This window comes from Pagrus major, chromosome 1, assembly GCF_040436345.1.
Source record: "Pagrus major chromosome 1, Pma_NU_1.0".
NCBI classification, from domain to species: Eukaryota; Metazoa; Chordata; class Actinopteri; order Spariformes; family Sparidae; genus Pagrus; species Pagrus major.
In genome coordinates this window covers 39,903,158-39,928,101 of record NC_133215.1, presented here as the reverse complement: position 1 = coordinate 39,928,101, position 24,944 = coordinate 39,903,158, and the positions used below count along the sequence as shown (strand labels likewise).

Here is a 24,944-nt window from a genome sequence, read left to right as displayed (position 1 = left end):
CTGTATCACCCTCTCGGGTGTCACAGATAAGCGACGATGTCAGCACTGAGACTGACGGGGAGAGCGTCAGTGCTGCGTCAGATCTTCCCATTGAAACAGACATGGACAGCAGCAGTAAAGCAAGCAGCAATGTGGCAGAGACTAGGCGAAATAGTGTACAATCAGGATCAGGCGATGGTCAACCAAAGAGTCAAACAGCCAAGGGAGAAACTACTAAACTAGCCTTAAAACCTGATGGACTGCCACCAAGTGACTCAGTGGGCCATATTAGGACAAGAGTAGGCAGGATTATAAGGCCAGTTAACAGACTGATACAGAACATGACACAGAAAAACACACAGCCAAATGGCATAGTTTCATAGTTTGTTATGTCTCAGGGACAATTCTAAGTTCAACATTGATGTGCTTTTTTTGTGTAAACATACAGTTTGGGTTATAGTTATCTAGTCAGCTACAGGGGATTGTGTATAAGGCACTTTCCTAAGCAAGAGTACATTAAAGAAGTCTGGCCAGCTTCTTCATGTTACTTTCCCTGCTAGTTGGGAGACATTCATGTTGCGTGTAGTAATGTAAATTTGAGAGTGATAACTGACTATGTTGAGATTACCCTTAAGCCAGCTATTATCCTGTACTGGAGCTGTTTTTTAGGAGTTCAGGGGGGAGTATGTAGCTGGGTCAATGATTACTTTGTTTTATTCATCTGATCAGTCATTATTGTCATAATTTATTTATTTTCCTAATTAATTATGGTGAACATTCTCAAAACCTGGTCAATGCTAATATTATCTAAAAAAAAAAAAGTTAGAATTTCCTGCATTGTTTTATATCAGTTCTATTTCTAAGTTCCGGGTTCACCTGTAGCAAGGGGGAGCCTTATTGGGGTAACACACAAAGGGGTACATGGGTGACGTCGGACCAAACTCCCGGCAAAAATATGACTGTTCCTACCTGCAACTGTGTGTTTCCTGACTCTGCCCTGTGCTTCCTTTGCAGAATGTAGGAGATACACTAATAATAAATGTAATTTATTAATCACTGGTGATTAATAAAGCACTCGTAAATGGGGCACCACCTCCGTTGTTCGTCTATTTGAATAATCCGGAGGTAATTAATCAAATTCGACTGGACAAGTTTAACTTGTATCAATTCTAATCAATTTCAGATCAATTTATTCAATCTCATAAATGAAGTAGTGACTTCTACACAGATCCATCGGTTCTCCACATTAAAAACAAACCTGCACAGACAATGACATACGGTTAAATATGTTTATTGACTAAATAATTCAGATTAAATAAATGAAATGGCAATTTAAATGAATAACAACAGGTAACAGGAAATATGGAATAACTAAGTAATGGGTTATTAGTGGAATACGGGCTGATGGTGAGATCACGAGTTAGGTTGAAGCATTTAAATATTACGGGAGTAATTTTAATACTACCAAAATCCTAACCGACTTTCTCTTAAACTAAAAGATATGAATCAGAGCCATAGACACCATCTCATGTATCATGTGTGAATCCAGCTGTGATGAGCGATGGAAAGTCTACTTTCTTAGCAGAGTGGTTGAGTCCGCGGCGGCGGGTTCCCTCAGGTGATTTGCGACTCTAGCTGGCAGTCCCGGTTCAATGGTGGGGGTCAGCTCGTCCGGTATCAGCTGGTTGGACACCTCGGTCCGATGTCTTAGGAAGAGGGCAGCTGGTCCAGTACCGCTTGTCAACGAGTCTGTCTTTTGTTGGAAACCGCTTGCACGGTTTCAGACACAGCAAGTTGCTGTAGTGTCGTGATGATGATTTTGATAAAGATGTTCTTCTTCGTTGCTTCGAGTGGTTCTCAGGCTCTGACTTTGTAAACTAAATCTAACTTCTTGAATAAAATAACTGAGGATGATACGTTGATCAGGCGGATCTTCCGTTGTTAGTTAATGCAAGATAATCTAAATTAAGTTCACTTCCTCTAAATCAGGTTACAATACTTAACTGTATAAAACAAATTAAAACAGAACTTCGTTCTGGTACAAACTTAATAAAAGATACTGCGAAAAATATAAAAGTGAGAAAAATCAACGCGCGAGCACTTCTGCTGAGATCGCTGCCTTGAAGCGTGTTTCAAAGTAAAAGTAAGGAGCGGAAAAATTAAAGACGAGAGTTTCCAAAATAAATTACAAGAGTAAGAGTGAAACAAAAAAAACCTAGACTAACTCGAGACAAGTGATGTCTCTTAGTTTTGTTGTCTCCAAATGGCGGGCGTGCCTGGGGGCAGGACTGCCGACTTTTTGTCTCCGAGTAGATAGTGTGAAAATTAACAGGAACTCACTAAAACTAAACTTATAGTTTTAAACGTTTCAACACCGTGCTTCACCTTTCACAGAATCTCACCATGGCTCAATAGATGTACTTTGTCTATCATGAAAAGGTTTATGACATGATTAAAATCACTAACATTCAAAAGGAATTAAAACTTGATTAAAACGTAAAAGAAAACACACTTGAATATACCGTAGGTAGAACTGGTAGAATTGATCACTTATACATATTTCTCCTAGTTCTAGCCTAATACTTGTTAAAACAAAAACATATCAGAGACATTTACTGGCGATAACAATAAACATATTAAACAGAATATTTCTTAAATAGCTCGTCATCAGGAGGTGCTGTGGTTCCACCGAACACAGGACAGATTAAACATTAAAACTTGATCTCAGTCAATCTTAATCGTAGAGAAACGGGAAAAAGATCAGTTTTATGAAATTCTTTTACTGTTTCCTAATCTGTTAAAATTAAGAGGATGAGTTCCTGGTTTAATGGTATTTTAGAACTTGCTTGAAATCGGGATGAGTGCAGAAACCATTATAGGTTGGAATGTGTGATAAGAGAAGCGTAGTCGTAAACCATTAGGGCAGGAGGGCTGGAAAACAGAGAAGAGGCCCAGAGTACTTTTACTCTGTAGTGGATTCATTTGATGATGAACTCAACCGACCTGAGAGAAAGGAGTGTCAATATCTTGAGTGGGGGAAGAGGACAAATGGTTATCCAAAGCTGTAAATAAAGAAGAGGGGTTCTCCTGTGAAGCGTCCATCTGACGGTTTCATTGAAAGCAAAACAAGTCAGGTGAAGAGGTGAGAGACTTCATGGCGTCTCTTTCCTGAAAACAGTCAGCTTGCAGATGAGGAGTAATTAATGCAAGAACAGAACCTCAATGGAATGCAGAGGCGATGGACATGTGTTCCTACACATGCTTCATGTCACAAGGGAAGATGATAATGAAGCTGTTAAGAGCAGTGAGAAAAGCACCACAGAAAACATGACAACTTGTGAAACAACACACAACTCTAGTGGAAATTGTTGTGCCACCGGGGCACAACAATTCCGAGAGCAGAAAACCTGGAAAGGAAACTTGTCAAAAACAAAGACTTTCATAAAGAGTATCAGAGATTCATGTCTGACCTGATCAGTAAAGAGTATGCAGTGGAAGTACCAAAAGAAGAGACTGTGTCTGAAAATGATAGTGTGTGGTACATACCTAATCATGGGGTATATCACCCCCAAAAAGGGAAACTTTGCGAAGTTTTTGAATTTGCAGCATCATCAGGGCAAGTCATTGAATACAGAACTTTTACAAGGACCAGATTTAACAAATACACTAATAGGAGTGTTAACAAGATTCAGACATGACCACATTGGTTTAATGTCAGACATAGAGGCAATGTATCATCAAGTGAAAGTACCACCAGAGGATCAAGACCTCCTGCGATTCCTCTGGTGGCCGAATGGAAACCTGAATGAGCCCTTGAAAGAATACAAAATGGTTGTGCACTTGTTTGGGGCGACATCCTCTCCCAGCGGTGCCAACTTTGCATTAAGGAAGACAGCTGAGGATGCTAAGGACAAAATGGCACCTGCTGCAGTTAAAGCATGCACAATTTTTATGTAGATGACTGCCTTTTGTCAGTGTCAGATGAAACCCACACTGCAAAAACAGCCCTTCTAGAAAGAAGCAAAAAATTCTTATATTCAATCAAATCATCCTATATCAAGCAAAAAAATCTGCCAATGGGGTAAGCTTTTTTCGCTTGACAAGATTTCTTAAAATAAGCCCAAAATTCTTGGCTCTGAAAGACTAAAATGAGACTTTAAACTAGACAGAAAATCTTAAATTAACCCGAATTCTTCTAAAACAAGCAATGAAAAAAACACTAATTTAAGATTAAGTTACTTAAAATTAGAATTTAAGTCTCTTGAATAAATTAAATTTAAGAATTGACACCTTAATCTGGGATTGATAATGAGCATAAAAGTAGTTAAAATAAGACATCATTTCTTAAAACAGCATAACAAATATAAGTGATGTTGTCTTAAATCAAGACACCAAAACTTTCTCATTTAATATTTTTTTATTAACTTTGCAATACAATTGCTCAACTCAACATCCAAAAAAGGACAACTTCCACATTCCAGAGCTATCATAATCTAACAGATTGAAAAGCCAGTTTTGATTTGAACCTCACTATCAAAAAAACCCATCAGTTATTGTAGCAGCATACTACAGCAATAAACACCATGTTGCAGCTGCTTTGCAGCATATTATCCCACAGGAAAGGTTTTCAATCTCACCAACAAATGTGTCTAACTGTGATGAACTTTTTTTTTAAACAGAACATCATCTTTCTTTGAAATACTTACAACAGGAAGAGTGGGGCAGAGTGATGGACAAAGGGACTCACTCACTGAATGACTTCCACTCACCCATCGCTTTTTTGTCGTGAGGGGTCAAATCCTGCTCATGAATTGAATCTTGAAGTACCTCTGTCTGCAGTACTGACAGTAGTGTAGAAATGCACTTGGGGTAGGTCATGTGCAGGGCATAGTAATATGCCATGACGTAGAGAAGTCCCTCATTAAGTCTGTCTATGGTGAAGGTGGTCACAGGTGTTTTTCCGATGGCGATCATACAGTTGTCCTCAGAAACGAGCAGAACCGGAGAAGACAGGGGTCGCTGCTGCATGAAACCATTAGGATCCTCAGAAGTCTAGATGACACAAATAAATCAAGAAGATTAGAAAAAACATTGCAAGTAACATAAACTTAAGACCTGGACTAGGACATTAGTGAAATCATATTGTACTTTAAAACAAACAGTCACAGTAACCCCTCAGCATTAAGCCCACTGCAAATGCTGAATGCACAGCTAGTTCCAATGATGTTAGTACTACATTAAGTACACTATGGAAAACACTTCCCCTTTGGAGCTTTTGAAATGATAAAAGTTTATCTCAAAGTAACTAAACCTAATATAAAATGTATGCCTGAAAAACTGTAACATATATTATGAAATGTTTCAGTAAGTCTGTAAATCTCACCGCTAGGACATGGAAAAGAGCCTCGCTGCTTGAGCCCAGTTTCTTCGGTGGCAAAGTGCTGGACGGAAAGAGCAGTGGCATGGCTCTGAAGACAGCTGTGATATGCTCCACTGGTTTAATGGAAAAGGGACAATACAAGGTGGTACCATAAATAACTTTAACATAACAAATAATTACGAGACATTATTATTAGGGATAGACTGATTATCGGCCGGGCCGATTATCGGCGCCGATATTCGGCATTTTGACGCATATCGGCATCGGCCTTTTTTTTAATCCGACGGCCGATAAGAGATCAATTTAAAACTGGGTTATTTTGGCTCTGATGCAGCCGCACCTCTCTGTCTGCTGTCGCTACTCTGTCTCCAGCATTGTCCCACCCACAGCACCATCTGAGTGGTTACAAGCTCTGGTTACACGCACAGGTAACAGCCAATCAGCAGTGAAAGCTGTGCATGCACAGTGCTCACGTGAGTTGTAGAGTTTCGCTACAGTCTGCTGAGCGTGTAGAGCCAAGCGGACCGGTGGGCTAACGTTACGCTAATGCTAATCAGCCTTCACCTCAACGTGCTTCCCTGCAACAAAACTGGACTGAATTGAGTTCATTAGGTTTTTACTCTCTCTCTCTTACACACACAGACTTCTACTATCACGGACTATTTCCATATCGATATTATCAGCAACCTTGTTTCGAGTGATTAACACGCACGTCTGGAGGGACTGCGAGCGAGCAGAGCTGCCGCTTATGTTTATATAACGTTAATGGGCTCACAGTCATGTTACTAGTTGAGTGTAGAGGACTGGGATGTTAATTACAATTTCAGGAGAGTCTGCTGCCTTAACTTACCTTCGAAACCGAGCCCCCAGGAACAGCGCCGGTTCCGTTCGGCAAAACTTTTTCTCCTCTCCGCTCGCAGTCCCTCCAGACGTGCTTGTTAATCACTCGAAACAAGGTTGCTGATAATATCGATATGGAAATAGTCCGTGATAGTAACGTAGCCCGCCGGTAGCCCCACCGGTCCGCTTTCTCCTCCTGGCTCTGGACGCTCAGCAGACTGTAGCGAAACTCTACAACTCACGACGTTACTCTGAGGCCCAATACGTTAGCGGCAGCTGTCTGTTCCTATGATAAACACTGATTATTAAAGAGAAGATGCTGCAGGCTATTTAGTGTTTTTAACGGTTTAATCACTTGAAACAAGGATGCTGATAATATTGATAGGGAAATAGTCAGTGATCAAAGTAAGAAGTGTGTGTGTGTGAGTAAAATTCAGTTAGTTTTACTGCAGGGAAGCACGTTGAGGGGATGGCTAGAGAATTAAGAAAACTAAAGTTAAAAGTTAATTAATAAAGAAGTGTGTGTGTGTGTGTGTGTGTGTGTGTGTGTGTGCCACATGAGAAGCTGCAGAAACTGACAGCAAAGCACCGTCTGTCTGAGAGAAAACTGTAGGGCAATAATGGCTGTTTAACTACCAAGTTATTTTACTCTACCTTTTTTTTGTGTTGATTGAGATCCCAAGCAGCAGAAAATGACATATTGTTAGATGAAGTGTGTCCTGAAGCTGTCTTTGACAGTTTCTTGTAGAGAGGAGCAGGATATTGCTGTTCAAGACTTAAGACATAATATAACTGCATCAAGGCCAATATTTTCCCTTTTACTGCAAATGAATATCGGCTCCAAATATCGGTTATCGGCCTCCTTGACTACTAATAATCGGTATCGGTATCGGCCCTGAAAAAACCATATCGGTCTATCTCTAATTATTATATAAAATGAACAAGTCAATGTATTGTGACTTCACCTCCATTCAAAGTTTTAGGAGGCTTCATGGCCTTCTTCATAACTCCATAAAACTGGACCTTTGAATAGAAGGTTTTCCATCTGTTCTGCATCTCTGATATGTACTGGGAGTTGGTCGGTTGGATGATTCGCTGCAGCTCATCCAGCACCTGAAAAATAGATTCTGATAAAGAAAAAAAAACTGAAAAAAAGTACATTCTGATGACTTCTTCAAAAAAAAAAAACCCAACAACATTACTTACATGATCCAGTTCTCTGAAACAAGGGTAAGCCTCTAGAATCTTTGTTGCTCTGTCTTGCTCCTTTAAAACATCAGAGGTGATGAAGCGTCTTCGAGACTCAAATTCCATGTTCAGCAAATGAGTTACCGCAGCTTTGTTTGGCTTTTTGGACTTGTACATTTCTTGGAGGGTCTTGTAGTGTCTTGCTTGGATTTTCTGGCTGTCCATGATGTCAACTGAACAAGCTGAAGACATTACAGGAACGTTATGGTGGAAAGGGGACACGAGATTTCCAAACTAACAAGTAAAACTGACAAATTAAATGTAATAAGATACATACATTCTTCATCACTGCTGTTCCGGTTCTGCGCTGGGGTGCTGGTTCTAGGTGACAGATCTACTGGGATGCCCATGGTGTTAACAGGTGACCGTTCCAGAATAATGGTGGATGTACTGGAATCTCCATCATAGTCAGTAGTTGCAACGTCTGAACTGACTTCTTGTCGTGGTTTCTTGGAAGGAGGACCTTTGGCCTTCTTTGGACTTCTGACATTTGAGAGTCTCTTCATGAGCTTTTTGGCAACATGCTCCTGTGAGGCATATATAGTTAACATTAAAAAAAATGACAATAGGCTCAAACTTTCTTATATTCTAATTATATCTTTCGGCAATGTCTTGCTCCATTTGAACTTTCTGTCACGATTTAGCACTGTATGAACAGAAATCTCAGTATTAACATCATACCAGCAACAAGCAAAAGTGACAAAATCTACTCACCCACTCATTGTTTGATGACCTGTCTTTTATCATTGGATAGTAATCCATCAGTCGCTTTGCCATGGCATTCACCTCATGTTTGGTGGGGTATCTGGAGTCCTCTGTGGCTCTTGCGATGGAGATCATGTTAGTCATAGTGTTTCTTATGAGTCGGCAGAAGAGCTCCTTGGATAGGGTCACATTGTGCTCGGTCCCCAGCCGTTTCTGTTCAAAGTAGGAGCGTCGCACCTGTTCAAGCTCACTGTCTGTGAAGACTATGTATTCTGGGTTTGACATAGTCACAAATTTAGAAGTATTGGCCTCCTCTTTTGAAAGGTCACTGCCTCCAGTGGGGGGTGATTGCTGAATTTCGGGAACAGTATCCACCTAAAACACATTGACACAAACATTTATTGAGTAACTTTGTCATAGTATGTTCTTACTTGTTAGTTCAAGCATTATCATTTTGGGGATTAAAAAAGCACTTTTTTATTTTATATCCACTGTTGAAATGGACTCAAAGCAGAAATGTCTAAACAAATGACATATTTATGTATATGAACCAGATTTAAACTGTGATATTGGAAAAATGTTGTACTGTTAAACAGTTCTGTTGTACTGTGAAAGACAAACCTGACCTTTTCATCTTTATTTACAACAAGCCATATAGCCCGCCGCCTCAAGAAATTTTCAGGACCAGGAAAGAGGTCTTTGATGTCGTCTCGGGAAAGCGAGTGGAGTAAGTCTTCTCCAATATTAGCAGCTGGAATATAGAACAGGTTATCATTGAATTCCCTCAGATTTTAACATAGCAGGTGAGGACATTTTGCCAACACCCCTTGTACAATAAGCACTGTTTGGACATTTTACACATTTTTCCTATTTTTACTTCAAGAGCAGTGAGTGAATTTGACAGCATTTATAAATTACCGGTACATATATTGAAGCCATGCAAACTACAGTAAGAGTGACAATAGAGCCTTGCTAGATAAAATGCATTCACATTTCATGTCAGTTAATATTGTAAAGCTTGATAGACAATTGGCACCACAAATGGCACCTTTAAACAAATGCGTTAGCATACAGATTAAACTCAGGCGCCTTGTACTTATTGTGCGGGGGGGAGAGGGGGAGGGGGTTGCCAAGGTAACAAACACCGAGTCAGTGGCAAGACTTGAACGGGGTCCTGTGCGCGCAAAAGAGCTCCAACGGCTCCGGCTCCTGCCTGGGCATGTGCACTGCTTAATCAATTAACCCTTAACATTTTACAACCAGGCATTTTTCAGCATTTACAGCCCCTAATATTAACAACATGGACCCAAAGCTTAATTAGACTTAACCTATTTCTAGATGGGAATCATAATGCAACACCAGCCGGTTTTTTGATGTAGATAAGCTGCTAAACTTTAGCCCATTAGCAAATCCACAAATCGTTAAGATAGGTAAACAACGCCAGCACAACATAAAAGTAACCCCTGTAGCATACCTCTGAGTGTGGCAATTGCAACCTCGTCCAGTTTGTCCATCTTTTGACTCTGATATCCATCCACAATCGATGTTTGAGAATAATACATTTCGAGCAGCAGCAGGTGACCTCCGGAATAGCTGCTGTGTAGGCCTAATTCAAATTGCAACGGACTCCAAGCGGAGAAAAAAAAAAAAGAAAAGCGGGACAGGGTGGATTGTACCATCTTCCAAGAGGGAGCGGGGGTGGGCACTCAGCCTAAATGAGTTTATTTTGCATTTATACAAATTATATTCATCTAAATAAGTTTATATTACTTTATAATTATTAAAATCGAGGCACACTCATGTGATAATTGATAAATGGCAAGTCGTTTCTGCCGTCATAAGACACTGAATTATGGTGTGAGCAATAACCAGGACGTATCACCAGGTCATGGTTCAGACGGTTCAGACAGAGCAGGGGCAAACGCAGGTCGGACTCCAGCTAGTTAACTCAGGCTAAAAACGGGGGAAATGATTTCTTGAAGGCATTGCTCCATTAGAAATAAAGTGTGTGTTAAAACAGTTAGTTCTTTTAGGTCAACTAGACTTGGATGTTCTCAATACTGCATTAACTGGATTTCCCTACTCCACTTGATGTCAAAGACAAACCAAGCCCTATAGCTTACAGCACATTAGCTTCAAGTGATAATAAATTGAAGCAATCCTCAGGCCAAATGATTGTTCTACTAAAGATATTGCCATTTCTTATTGATACAGCTAAAGATACTGAATACTACAAAATAATTCTTGAACTCATAGAAATTGTTAAAATTTTGTTTGCTCCTGTCATTGGTCTACAGACAATTAGCAAGTTGAAAAGACTTAATACTTTAATACTTTGCAAGTCTTTAATAAGGCATAATCAAATGTATGAATGTTGTCAGAATGTAAGTTATTCTGAACACCCAACTTTTTTTAACGAGTGTGCGTTGGGACCAACTTCAGAAATACGCAACATGTCGTATTTGAAAGAAAAAACAAGGGCTTTCCTTGGAACTGATGACATAGACAATGCAGTGTCTGTAAAATGGATTAATCTAAATGATAATAAATATATACGGGAGAAGACATTACTTGTAACTGCTGTTAATTCCAATGATTTACCTGAGTTTGGACTTGTGAGCAATATCTTTTTTTTTTTTGTAATTTATTTTTTATTGACATTCAGAAACAGACATTCACAGCATATACATCATGTGAGCTTCTGACTTCTTGCATCTGTTGTCTGCCCTAAATGCCGAAATAGTATTTTAGTTTATATCCAAGTTATGAGAAGAAAAACGTACAACCATAACAACAACAATTGAAACAAACAAACAAAAAAAAACTATGTACTGGTAGGGAGTGATCTTTCTCATACATCATAGCTACTGGTTTGTGAAAATAAAATCCGGCCTATGAGGCGTGACATATTTGACCCAGTTATCCCAGTATGATGTAAATTTCTCCAATTTGTGATTAACAAAAGCTGTTATCTTTTCCATTTTATAAATGTCCATTGTGATATCCATCCATATATTTATGGTTGGGCTCTCTGTTGATAACCATTTTCTGGTAATACTCTTTTTACAGGCCACCAGCAAAATATTTACTAAGTGTTTATCTCTTTTCGGCCATTCCTGAGGTATGTGTCCAAAAAACATAGTCTTACTCTCAAGGGGTATTTCACATTTGAAGATATCCTGTAGGGCGTTGTGTATTTCTCTCCAGTAGTCCCTCAAGACAGAGCAGTCCCAAAAAATATGGTAGTGGTTTGCACTTTGATTTCCACAGTTCCTCCAGCAGACAGGAGAGTTATTATCATAGTGAGACTTCTGGGAGGGTGTTATAAAGTACCTAATTAGGCTCTTCCAGCCGAACTCCCTCCACTTTTGCGAGCGGGTACACATCCATTGATACCTCCATATTGCCGTCCATTCTTCCTCAGATATATTTATCCCTCCTTCCTTCTCCCATTTTATTTTAATATATGAAGTTGAGTGTGATTTCAAATCCAATAGACCCTTATACAGACATGAAACAATTCTATCATTAGTTTCTGAATTATAGCTTTTTATAAACAATTCAATCAAACGTGTGTTTGTCTTTGTTACATTTTTCATCTTCGTATCAACATAATGTCGTAACTGCAGGTATCGATAGAAGTCTTGTTTTTCTAATAAATGTGTCCTTTTAAGCGTTTCAAAACTGACCAATTTTCCATCTTTCATTATACTACATAGGACTGTTATACCCTTAGCTATCCAGTCCTTGAATCTAGAGTCCAGTTTATTAGGTGTAAACTCTGACTCGTAAGCACACCATTTAAGAGCTGTAATATTGGTCTCGAGTTTATATTTCTTTATGATAGTTTTCCATGTTTTAAGGGTCCATTTCACCCATGGGTTATCAATGTTATTTATATGGGTTTGTAAATTATTATCAGCTAAAATTGCCTGAATGGGAATGGACAACATTTTTTCCTCAAGGTTTTTCCATTGGGCAGTGTATGACGGGTTACACCAGCATATCACTGCTCTCATCTGCGCTGCAAAATAATAATATCTGAAACAAGGCAAGCCCCATCCTCCCTTTTGCTTAGCCAGCTGTAAAGTTTTTAGGCGAACCCTTGGTCTTTTACCTTGCCATATATACCTAGATAACATCTTGTCCCACTCATTAAATTGATTTTGGTTAATCTCTATTGGCAGGGTTTGAAATAAATATAAAAATCTTGGCAATATATTCATTTTGATAGAGTCAATTCTGGAGCTAAGGCTAAAGAAGGGAATTAAATTCCATCTTGCTATGTCGTCCTTTATTTTTTTATGTATGGGTAGATAATTCTGTTCAAATAATTTTGTAAGATCTTTTGGTAGGTTGATGCCTAGGTATTTAAAAGACTCTGTTTGCCATGCCAGGGGGTAACTACCTTTTATTTCTTCTGGTGGGCTATAATTATATGAAAGTAGCTGGGTTTTACCTATATTGATTTTGTACCCTGATAATTGGCCGTACTGTTCAAATGATTGCATCAATTTAGGTAAAGAGTATGTTGGGTGTCCAAGGTAGACCAAAATGTCATCCGCGTAGCAGGCCAATTTATATTCCCTCCCTTTAATAGTGATTCCCTTGATGTCTTCGTTTTGTCTAATGAATTGAGCTAATGGTTCCAAATATAATGCGAAGAGTAATGGTGACCATGCACAACCCTGTCTGGTGCCCCTTTCTAGGGTAAAACTGTTAGATAAACATCCATTGACTTTAATCCTAGCGGTAGGATTGTTATATAGTGCCTGTATAGTTTTAATAGTCGTATCATGGAAGCCGAATTTATATAATACCCTGTAGAGAAAATTCCAATTGACGGAATCAAAGGCTTTTTCAGCGTCTACGCTTATCACAATTGCTTTAATTTTATTTTTTTGTATATGGTCCATAATATGTAGTGTCTTCCGTATATTGTCTTGTGTTTGGCGTTGATGTATGAAACCTGTCTGATCGTTATGTATCAATGTTGGTAGAAACTCTTCCAATCGTTTGGCCATGATAGACGTAAAAAGTTTATAGTCCACATTAAGAACAGAAATTGGCCTAAAAGATCCACACTCCATTTTATCCTTGCCTTCTTTTGGTATGGCTGAAATTATTGCCTCCTTCCAGCTGGGTGGCATTTGTGCCTTTTTCAAAGCCCAGTTCAATGTGGGAAGTAGAACGGGTATTAGTTCTTTTTTAAATTCTTTATACCACTCTGCCGTGTAACCATCAGATCCTGGTGACTTGCTTAATTTAAGCCTACTAATTGCAGCTTTTAATTCTTCTTCAGTTATGTCCGCTATCATTGTTTGATTTTGTTCTTCATCTAGAGTGGGTAGGTCTAGGGAATTCAGGAAGCTGTCAATCTGAGTTACAGTCCCACCAGGGACTTCGGAATATAGGGTTTTATAAAATACTTCGAAAGCTTCCTGAATTTCATTTAATTTATTTTTTATCACTTTTGTTCTTGGGTCCCTAATTTTATGAATTGTATTTTCCGCTATCTTTTTTTTCAGTTTCCACGCTAGTATTTTCGTAGATTTAGAGCCACTTTCATAGTGTCTCTGTTTCAGAAACATTAAATTTTTCTTGATTTCTTGTGTGGCTAGATTATTAATTTCGTTCCTGATGTTTTTAATTTCTCCTAGTGTATCCTGTGCCAAATCCATTTTATGTTTTCTTTCTAGTTCCTTTAGTTTGTTTTTTAAGTCCTCTAATTTTCTATTCCTATTTCTTTTCTTGAATGAGGATATTGCTATAATTTTCCCTCTTAGTACAGCCTTCAAAGTATCCCATAATATGGGAGGTGAGACCTCTCCAGTATCATTGAGCTCTAAGAAGAGACTAATTTCTGATTCAATTTGTGCCTTAAAGGATGGATCATTTAACAGGCTTGAGTTCAATTTCCATGTATTATTTTTTAACCGTAGGTTAAAATCAATGGATAAGTATATTGGTGCATGGTCACTTAGATCTATCGTCCCAATTCCACAAGTATGTATTTTATCTTTATCCTTGCCAAATGTTATAAAATAATCTATCCTTGTATAGAGAGAGTGAGGAGCAGAATAGTGAGTGTAATCCCTTCTGTTAGGGAAAAGGTCTCGCCATATGTCGATTAAGCCTACCTCCTCAAGAAGTGTATTTACTTTCTTATATAGGGATTTCATATCGTGAGTTTTCCTACTAGACGAGTCTAACTTGGGCTGTAAATGTATATTTAAATCCCCTCCACAAATCAGAAGGCCTTCTGTTTCTATTACCATAATATTAGTGATTCTTTGGAAGAAACTAATATCACTCCCTGGGGGGGCATAAACATTCAAAAGGGTGATTGGATTCCCATCTATCTTTCCTTTTACTAAAATAAATCTGCCCTCTTTATCACCCATTTCGGATACTTTTTCAAAATTTAGTTTGCTTGAAATGAGGATTGCAACTCCTCTCCTATGTCCTGATTTGTATGAAGAAAAGAACAAATTAGTGAAGCCCATTCTCTTTAATTTTACGTGCTCCTTATCTGTCAGGTGGGTCTCCTGTAAGTAGACTATATGGGCTTGTTCTGCTCTCACTTTAGATAGGATTTTGCTACGTTTAATTGGGTTTAACAGCCCATTGACATTAAAAGAAATAAATTTTACTTTGTCACTAGCCATGTTTATTCACTGTGTGTCAACAAAATAAACAAAGTAGGACTTAGTAGATCTACTCCCTGAACAAACAAGAACATCAAACATAGGTAACAGGTAAAGAAATAGAACTGTGATTCCAAGGCTGGGGTCTCTAATAGATGACCCTGGGCTGAGCTAGAAAGAACGTCTAGCTGTGAGGGAAAGCCTCTCCCACCTGTGGGCTGAGGGCCCTCACCATGGCACTTGGAGAGAGGAGGAAAAAGGTCTCTGTTCATTACACAGAAAGTGTGTCCTTATGCATCCCTCGCTTATATATATATATATTCTCACCCAACTGGGGTATATGCAAATATTTTGAGGTGGGCGTAACACCGCATATTTTAAGTTCTGTTTAGTTTTACCTCCCTTTAGAAGTCAGTCAGTACTTATGACTCCTCTGAAGAGGGTGTGACCTGTCTTCTGAAGGCTCGCAGTCTCTCTCTGATGTTTTTCTCTCGCTCCTCACCTGTCCCTCGCCGGATCGGTCCTCCCGCTGCTTCCCAGGCGGTGCGGGACAGCTGCTCAGCCAGACTCTCCTTCGGTGTAATCACGCTGACTGGTAGCCCTCTGTCCTTCATGTCTGTGGTCGCCTCCTCCGCTGTCTGATATAGACGTGTTCCATCCTCATAAAACACTCGTAGTTTAGCCGGGAACGGAGTGTGGAAGCGGATATTTTTCTGCTTTAACACCCGCTTCGCCTCTGCGTATTCCTTCCTCTTCTGCAGGACTGCTGGAGGGTAATCCTGGTCAAAGTATATTAGCCTCCCGTTCAGGAAAACCTTCTTCTTTTCCCAAGCTCTGCGTAGAATCTCTTCTTTAACCTTATAGCGGAGGAATTTGACTATTATTGACCGCGGTTTGTCTTGCCTGTCTCCGGTGGGTCTTGGTGCCAGCGCCCGATGCGCCCTCTCGATGTCGAGCTCCGCGGTAGGGTTTATCCCCAGCGTGTCCCGCAGTAGTTTTTCCACAAAGTCCATCATAGACGATCCCTCGGCTCCTTCAGGAACATTATATATCCTTAGATTCTCCCGTCGGGATCTTCCTTCATGGTCGAGTAGCTTGTTTTCTTGCTGGTGCATGACTTTTATCACCTTATTCAGCACCTGCTCCAGGTTTTGAACGCGGTCTTCCACTTTTTCAATTCGCACCTCTGCCTCCGCTATTTTTTGGTTAACGCTGGTAATCTCTGATTTAATATCGTTCAGTTGTTCTTTTGTGTCTTTTCGGAAGTCCCGAATCTCCTCCAAAACTTCTGCCAGACTTGCGGCGGCACTTGAAAGAGCTGGGTTAGCATTAGCTTCGCCATCTTGTCCCTTCGTAGGAGAGCTGTTCTCCGAATTTTCTGCATTTGCAGTTTCTGCGGCGGTGATTTCTTTGTTTGCACGCGTCTTCCCCATTCTTGCCCCTCTTGTCTGTTCAAGTAATATCTGAAGATCTGGTATTTGACGGTCTAAAGGGGCAAAATAACTATTTTCGCGAGGGAGCTGTTACTTTAGGCTGCCATTCAGGATGGTGACGTCACCGGAACCCCTTGTGAGCAATATCTATGTAATTAACTCATCATTATATTGTTTTGAGTTGCAGCAGCATACTACTGTTCGCTATGATGGAAATTACATGGCATATACAATAGAGATTCCAAACATGGCACAAGCAACTGAACTCATAGCATCTGATAATCTGGTAGATTTCACTCCATATTATAGTTATACTCACAAGGATGTGACATATGTCCCTACAAAATATTATCTGGGAGATGTGCTTGGGCTACACAGAGCCTCATCTGATGGACTGTAAAAGGCGCACTGTTTAATGTGTTTGCCACAAACTGTGCTTCTTGACCGTTAATTTTGTTGTTTCATGATTCTTTCTTCTTCAGATGAACAATCAATTAGCAGTCAGATGCCGATGCTGCAGGATACTGCATGTTCTTTTGTGATTCAGGATGCAATTGAGTCAAGGGTCATATCATTTTGCCATTTTTTCATTTTGTTTTGTTTATGGGCCATGCAGTTTTCATTCAGCATGGTTATTTGTATTATGTTGTGTGTTGTATAGACCAGTCTGCTGTCATCTTAATATGTTAGATATGAAGCAGCAGGTTCTGCCCTGCAATGAAAATAATAATAATAATAATAATAATAATAATAATAATAATAAACCTTTAATTGTCCTTGTTTCATGGCATTCTTAAATTGAGAAGTTGTGCAAATGGTCTTACTCTTAAAATAGGGCAAATAATCTTGTCACTGCACTGGGTTTTATTGTAAAACATTTTTATACTCTGTTTCTGGTTCATTCTAGCTCAAAATTAGCTGGTATATCTTAACAAGAAAAAGTAAGGCACACTTTCTTAAAATGAGATATTTTTTCTAATCAAAACATGCTTGACAAGATTAATATTCTTTTTGGGCAAAAAAATAAGACTTATTTTCTTGATACAAGGCTTTTTTTACTTTCTTGAAATTCCTTTTTTGCAGTGCAAGCAGTTGATGTGGTCAGAGACTTGACAGCACTGTGTGAGAGTGGAGGATTTCATCTTACAAAATGGATGAGTAATAGCAGGACTGTTCTAGCCTCCATTCCTGAGTCAGAAAGAGCAAAAGAGGTTAAAGATTTGGACCTTGATCATGATGCATTACCTGACGGAAGAGTCCTTGGAGTGAACTGGTGTACAGAGTCAGATGTTTTCAAGGTCAGAATTAATGCAAAGAATACACCATAAACTAGACGTGGCATCCTGTCATTTGTAAGTCCTGTATATGACCCGTTAGGGTTTTTGTCACCTGTCATCCTTCCAGCTAAAATGATCCTGCAGGAGCTGTGTGGCAGGAAAGTCTCCTGGGATTAAGATATCCCTGCTGACCTGGCTCAAAAGTCACAAAAGTGGATTTTGGATCTTGCAAAACTTCATGGTTTCACATTGGACAGATGTCTAAAACCAGTTGGTTTTGGAAAAGTCACATCTGCACAAATGCACCACTTTGCAGACGCGAGTGAGAAAGGTTATGGAGTTGTCACCTACCTTCTCATTAAAAACAAAAAGGGTCTCCATTAAAACACTGATTAAATCCACTGTCAGTGGATGTATGTGAACTCTGAGCTGAATCCAGCCGACCATGCATCCAGAGGCATGAATGCAGACACATTCATAAAGTGTCAGGACTGGACTGGTGGGCCAGATTTTTTGAAGAAAGATGAGAAACACTGGCCAGTTTCACCTGATATCAAAGAAGATACAGAAAGATGTTGTTGAAGTTAAAGCTGCAGTGAGTGCGAATGCTACAAATGCATATGAGAATACACTTAACAAGCTCATTTGTCATTATTCAGAATGGCACAGATTAACAAGAGCAGTTTCCTGGATGATGAAGTTGAAACAACTGCTCCACAAACTGAGTGTACATCGCAAATTACTCACATTACAAGCAAGTGGGAGACTGAGTCATGAAAGGAAAACTGAGATTGTTGCAAACCAGATGCAAAAGTTCAAAACAACTATCAGTGGATCTTTGCTCACTACTGAAGATATTGCACTGGGAGAGATTGAAATTGTCAAACTGTATCAAATGCAAGGCTTATGTGATGAACTGATGACTCTTTAGAAAGGTGACAAGCTGAAGAGAAGAAGTCACATCATCAAGCTTGATCCTGTCGTGCAGGATCAAGAAAGATATCAGCAAAACCTGGTGAACAGAGAATGGCAAATCTGCCACAAGATCGCCTGATACCAGACAATCCTCCGTTCACTAGTGTAGGAATAGACTATTTCGGACCCTTTGAGGTCAAGTGTGGGAGGAGTATGGTCAAGAGGTATGGGGTCTTGTTCACATGTCTCACAGTCAGAGCAATTCATATAGAAGTTGCTAATTCTCTCGAAACTGATTCCTTTGGACGATTTATAGCCAGGAGAGGCCAGGTGTCTATAATGAGGTCAGATAATGGCACGAATCTGGTGGGTGCAGAGAAAGAAATGCGTGAAGCAATCAGAGGCTGGAATCAGTCAAAAATCTCAAATATGCTCATGCAGAAAGGAATCACTTGGATATTCAACCCACTAGCAGGTTCACATTTTGGAGGCATCTGGGAGAGGCAGATTCGTTCTGTGAGGAGAATTCTTAACCAGATACTGAAACAGCAGCCTCTTGATGATGAACGTCTCCACACATTGTTCTGTGAAGTCGAGGCTATTGTAAATGGCAGACCTATAACAAGAGTGTCAAATGATCCACATGACATTGAGGCTCTCACACCTAACCATTTACTTCTTCTGAAAAGCCAACCAGTGCTGCCTCCTGGAGTGTTTCAGAAAGAGGACTTGTATGCCAGGAAGAGGTGGAAACAGGTACAATACCTGTCTGACATCTTCTGGAAACGCTGGACCAGGGTACTTGCCGCTTCTGCAGGAGAGGCAGAAGTGGACTGAAATCAGGAAAAATCTGAAGGGAGGACATGTCGTTCTTATAGTGGACGACGGTGCACCAAGAAGTTCACGGGTGATGGGAAAAGTTGAAAAGGCAGTTTCTGATGCAAAAGGTCTTGTTAGATGTGCTTTTGTGAAAACTAAAACTAGTGTTTTGGAAAGACCAATAGATAAGTTATGTTTATTGCTTGAAATGGATGAATAAGTTCTTATTCCGTGTGTGATACACTTGTGTTTAAAGCATGTGATTTATGCTCCACACTAAACTTGAGTGAAACTTTACAAGACTGACTTTAGTGATGTAGTAGGTGTAAAATATTGAATAAAATGTTGTGCTGTATGACTTTATTTTCACTCTCACATTTCACTTTACGATGTGCAAATTTACAAGTGGATCGCCGATATTGTCTCCAAGTGTATTTTGGGCAAAATTGTCATCAACCGTCCACCAACGTCATCAGTCACTTGTCAACAGAGTGCAAGCTAGGTGGAGCATTTTTACTACGAAGTTAACATGAGTGGCAGTTCATATAAACATAACAGCGGGCAAAGTGCAAAGAAAAGGAAAAAAGAGAGCAAGGAAAAGCCAAATTACAAAAACTGGACACATATTTTGTTCGTCCCCCTGGAGATGAACCCGACATTGTTGTTGGCAGCGATTCAGGCCCGCCAATACTGCCAGCACAGTCAGGGAGCCAGATTTACAGGTAGCAATTCTAACAATCACTGCACTATACACAATGTGTGAGTTAGTTGTAAACTGTTGATGGTTGTTATTGTAGTAGCCCAGCCGCCTAGCTTAAATCCCCTTCTTTCTCTCTCGGCTGTATCGCGGTGATGTTAGGGACTCAGCAGTTGCTAGCTGCTCCAGGGTAGAGCCAGACCTGGTACCTGACCAGCAGCCCCCCTCCTCACCCGCACTGGACACTGGAAATGAAAGCAGCAGGTCTCCTCATGCTACAGGTGACACGCAGACCGTGGATGATGAAAACCCTCCTCTGGAGTGTTTTCTGACTGATTGGGCCAATTTTGTTGAAAACATCCAGGACGCCAACATTAAAAGATATATCCTTAAGATGGGCCCATACAGACCCAAAGGTCCATTTCCCACTGATAACGACAATCTGTGTTTTTCGGAAAGTTATTACACCTCTACCACTAAAGTTGGGATGAAACTTCCCCGCAGCTGGATGTACTATTCCCCCAAATTAGACTGCTGTTACTGTGAGCCTTGCTGTCTTTTTGCCAACCGAAATGCCCCGTATTACAACAATGCATGGGTAAACGGAATAAGAGATTGGAAACATCTTTCTGCCAAAGTTGAGAAGCATGAATCCACGCAAATACATCTTGCTGCATGCATAGTCTACGAGCAGTGGAAACTCAACAACACAATAGACGAAATGGAGAGGAATGTACGTAATGCAGCCTTGTTTTGGAGACAGGTCGTGGAGTGCATTGTAAATGTAACTCTTACTCTGGCTTCATGCAACCTGGCATTCAGGGGGCACAGGGAAGTTCTAGGTCAGGGAAATGCTGGCAACTTTTTGTCAATAATCGAGTTATTAGCTCGCTACGACCCTGTTTTGAAAGAGCTAATCAACCGACCAGAAGGGTCAGCGAAATACCTAAGTCACCAGATTCAAGATGAGATTATTTACATATTATCTCAACGCGTGAAAGCTGACATAATTAATGAAATAAATGAAGCCCCGTTTTATTCGATTATCATGGACACAACGCAAGATGTGTCAAAGATAGACCAGCTGAGCCAGGTGTACAGTTACGTAACTGTTGTTAAGAATGACATGGATATTGCAACAGATATACAGATCAATTAAGTGTTTTTGGGTTTTGAGGCGACTGTGGGCTCATCAGCATCAGAGCTTGAAAACCAAATCCTGGGCTCTATAGAGAAAAACGGAATAGATCTGACAAAATGCCGCGGACAGGGCTATGATGGGGCCGTGAATATGAGTGGTGCATATTCAGGAGTACAGGCAAGAATAGCAGAGAAGGAGCCCCTTGCCTGTTATGTTCATTGCGCTGCTCATAATCTCAACCTAGCTCTCAACGACTCTGTTAAAAACGTCCCTGGAGTGAAGCAGTTCCATGACACTGTAGAGATCCTGTACAACTTTTTTGGTCACAGTATCAAACGATGAGCGCTCCTCAGTGAGTTAATAAAGCCAGAGAGCAGAACTGTCACATTAAAACGCCTCTGTCCCACTCGCTGGACATCTCGACATGATGCGCTTTTTGCGTTAAGGCACAGATATGGAGACATTATAAAAGCCCTCATCAAAATATCCCTGACCAGTGACAAAAACGATGAGCGTGGTGAAGCAAGTGCGCTCAAGAATGCCATAAGCAAATTTTCTTTCATATTTTTAGTCAACATGCAAACCAAGATTCTTGAATGTATAAACGCTGCCTCACAGTTACTGCAAGCTAAGGACGCGGATATTCTGAAAGCATCTACTCTTCTGCAAAACGCCATCAGTGTTTTGATGGAGTTTAGGGAGCAATTTGATGAGGCTAAGTCTGCCACTCTTGCTCTAGCTACAAAATGGGGAAGTCAAACGCAGTTTGAAGCAACCAGGGCCAGAAAAGTTGAGAGGCACCTGGCTGCAGGCCTCCACTGTGAAGTCGCTTCCGGTGCAGGCTCCACTGTCAGGACACCTCCACTGTCAGGACGGAAAGTGACGACATTTAAATCTGGATTTCACCTGCATTTTCATTCGAGAGAGACCAGCGAGTGAGCATGTGTTCCGAGTAGCAGTGAGTTGCTGATTTTTATTATCCACAGAAAGTAAATGCATGGTTTCTTGTGTTCTTCGTCAATATAGGTGCCGTAAAATAATAACGTTATAGAAGTCATTAATGATGCAAATTAGTTAGATAACGTCAAAGTTAACTTTCACCAGTGGAGGTTAGCATCAACACCGTAAATTATCAGGGATTATTAACTGTATAGTGCATAACCTAAAGTAACTGTTCGCATTTGTTTGTATGTAACGTTATAAAACATTTTTGTAAACTCTCCTTGCATTAGCTGGGCATCGTCACAAAGTTGAAAACGTGTCTTTCTGAACTCACAGACGTGATATGTGAGACAGCCAAGCTACCAACACGATGCAACACACCATGATGTTTTGCCAGAGGTCGACTAGCTAATTAGTGATATCACCTGTTTAAGTGCACAAGTGGAATCAAAATGTGGCAGGACTACATGGCACATTTTTACTTTTTTATTTTTCCACCTCTGTTGTAAACTACAGTATATAAACAAAACGAATAGTAACTGAAATTACTGAGAAGTAGCTTCTGCACCATCAGTACTTTTATTTTTGATACTGAGGAAGGAAATACACATTTAGAGTGACGTCTGAGAAGGGCCCTCTGACCTCCAGACTGACTGATGGGATCTTTTCTTTTTCTTCTTTTTGGAGCTTGTGTTTTGAATATTACAACTGATCATTTTGCTTATCTATATATTTTCAGGAAGAAGAGCAGCAGGCTGAGGTCTCAGTCAGACCTGCCGATGTGGACACACCAGTGGAAGGGGTAAGCTTTTTCACAGTATCTATTGGTCAGATACTGTTGGTGCAGCAGCTATGTACAGACATCTTTCTTTGTCTTTTCCATAGGAGTCGGTTGAAGATCGCATTCTTCACGATTGCAGACATGCAGCAGAGCGGGTTGAGGCCAACAGACAACTGTTGTCTGCCAAAGTAGACCTGCCTGATGTTCTGTGCTTGGGGGAGGAGAAACAGGCTGAGGCTGCTGTGCAATATGGGAGGGTGTGGAAAGAAGAGGTGGATGAGCATGAAAAAGAAACAATCCTGGAGCCCTTCAAGTTCACGTTTTACAATACTGAGGACATGTGGAAATTCTGTGAAGAAATAATGGACAGAAGAAATTATTTGGCCTATTGTGAATGTCACACAGATGAGTGAGTTTGTGTTAGAATAAAGAATAAAGGGCTACAGAACATTTATTCATGTTGTGACTTGTGTTTTTTTTTTTTGTGTGTTTTTTGTTTTTCTCATGGATCAAGTTAATAATTCACTTGGATTATACTGTAGATATCAAGAGTAAGGGTAGTATTTAGTGGTAGCTACTTGGGTGTTCCAGCAGAACAAGAACATAATTAGCATAGACATAGAACCAAACATGAAATTTATGGTGGTAAAGAATAAAAATACAGAATAATACAACAGGAAGAAAAATTGAAAAAATATATAGAAAAAGAGCAGTGCAATAAAGTCAAAGTTAAATGATAAAAAGTCAGTTAAGTACTGTATAGTGCACAATAAAATGTATAGGCCAATGACATCTTATGAGATGTTGGCTTATGAATATGAGTAATAACTTAAAAGACCATTTGTGCACTGAGCAATGTTATTCCTGCCCTCCATTGTTTTCATTTATCAACTATTTGACCTTCTCTTTTCAAGATCCTCAGCTTTGTAGTAGGCTGCAAATAGACTATTGAGCCCCGAGTCATATCACCCACCGTTTGTTTTTCGTAATGACTAAGTTGTAAAATTACGCAGTGCAGTGTATATTAGTCGGGCTTTTTGTCCTAGATTTGGACAGAATAAAACAAAATGCCCACGTTGGGGCTCATGCGCAACATAAAAGGAAAACACGGACCAAAAACGACAAACAAAAAAGTTTACTATATAAATACGATATAACGATTTATACTATAGGCAAGGAATTAATAGATTTTACATCATATTGTTTACTAATTAATGCATTTGTGAGGAAAACGATTCAACCGGAAGTGTATTTCGCGATTTTATTTTGAAATGTATCCCGTGCATTTCCTGTCCTGACAGTGGAGGCGGCCTGAGAGTGGAGCCTGCGGCGGTAGCGACCTCACAGTGGAGGTCTGCAGCCAGGACCTCTTGGACAATTTCACTACGACGACGACGCCGCCACCACCACCCCTCCCCCACATTGATGCACAGATTAAAATTTGACAAAACACTCACCATCATTTGACTTAAAAAACGCTAATTCATCCACCACTGGTCACCTTAGTACATCTTAACACATTTATTTTAGCTTAACACTTGATATTTGGCCGGATAAATAAGTTGCCACTCAATAACTTTGTTTTAAGCAACCACTTGTTGCCAGCAAACGTGAACGTAATTAACAGCTTGTCTCAACCAGGTCAATGACAATTAATTCGCTTCACACCCCATGATATGTTAACACGACTTCATACAGCGATTACCATCCCGTAGAAGTAAATATATTCGGTTCTTACCTTATTTAAGCCGTATAATCCACACAGGGTCTTTGCCGTCTTCTCCTATTACCAACCGACATGAGTGAAAAAGGCATCCAAACCGGATGTTGTGATTAACTCCGCCAGGAGTGAATGTAACTCAGTCACAGGTGTTAATATTCAACTCGCTTGATTGACAATGCTCGCAGAGCTATTTGATCACTACAAGTGTTGAAACCAGTAGGCGATTTGAGGGGGGCTGCCGCCCCCCTTGCAGAGGTGTATAAAGTACTTGAAAAAAATAACTAAGTAAAATTACAAGTACCATAACTGAAAATGACTTTGTTAAAAGTTAGTCACCCTTAAGAAAATTACTTGAGTAAAAGTCTTAAAGTAGCTCACATTAAATGTACTTAAGTATCTTGTGAAAAAATATACTCA

The 24,944-nt window shown here is 40.0% G+C and overlaps 1 protein-coding gene across 1 annotated transcript; it reads right to left on the bottom strand.

Moving 5' to 3' along the window:
- Window positions 1-4,377: 4,377 nt before the first annotated feature.
- On the bottom strand, window positions 4,378-9,721 carry LOC141006063 (uncharacterized). Its single transcript, XM_073478170.1, has 8 exons — window positions 9,627-9,721; window positions 8,779-8,903; window positions 8,162-8,527; window positions 7,725-7,974; window positions 7,406-7,629; window positions 7,165-7,312; window positions 5,363-5,472; window positions 4,378-5,031 (listed from the first exon to the last, which is right to left on the bottom strand). The coding sequence occupies exons 1-8, from the start codon at window positions 9,712-9,714 to the stop codon at window positions 4,723-4,725; spliced, it is 1,620 nt and encodes a 539-aa protein (XP_073334271.1). The 5' UTR covers window positions 9,715-9,721; the 3' UTR covers window positions 4,378-4,722.
- Between the last annotated feature and the right edge of the window lie 15,223 nt (window positions 9,722-24,944).

Bases quoted from the DNA above. Each gene is read 5' to 3' on its own strand.
- LOC141006063 (XM_073478170.1), bottom strand. From the start codon at position 9,714: ATGTATTATTCTCAAACATCGATTGTGGATGGATATCAGAGTCAAAAG. The intron at 8,528-8,778 runs GTCAGGTTTGTC...AATGTGTTTTAG, and splicing joins TTGTAAATAAAGATGAAAAG to GTGGATACTGTTCCCGAAAT. The intron at 7,313-7,405 runs GTAAGTAATGTT...TCTATTTTTCAG, and splicing joins GTTTCAGAGAACTGGATCAT to GTGCTGGATGAGCTGCAGCG.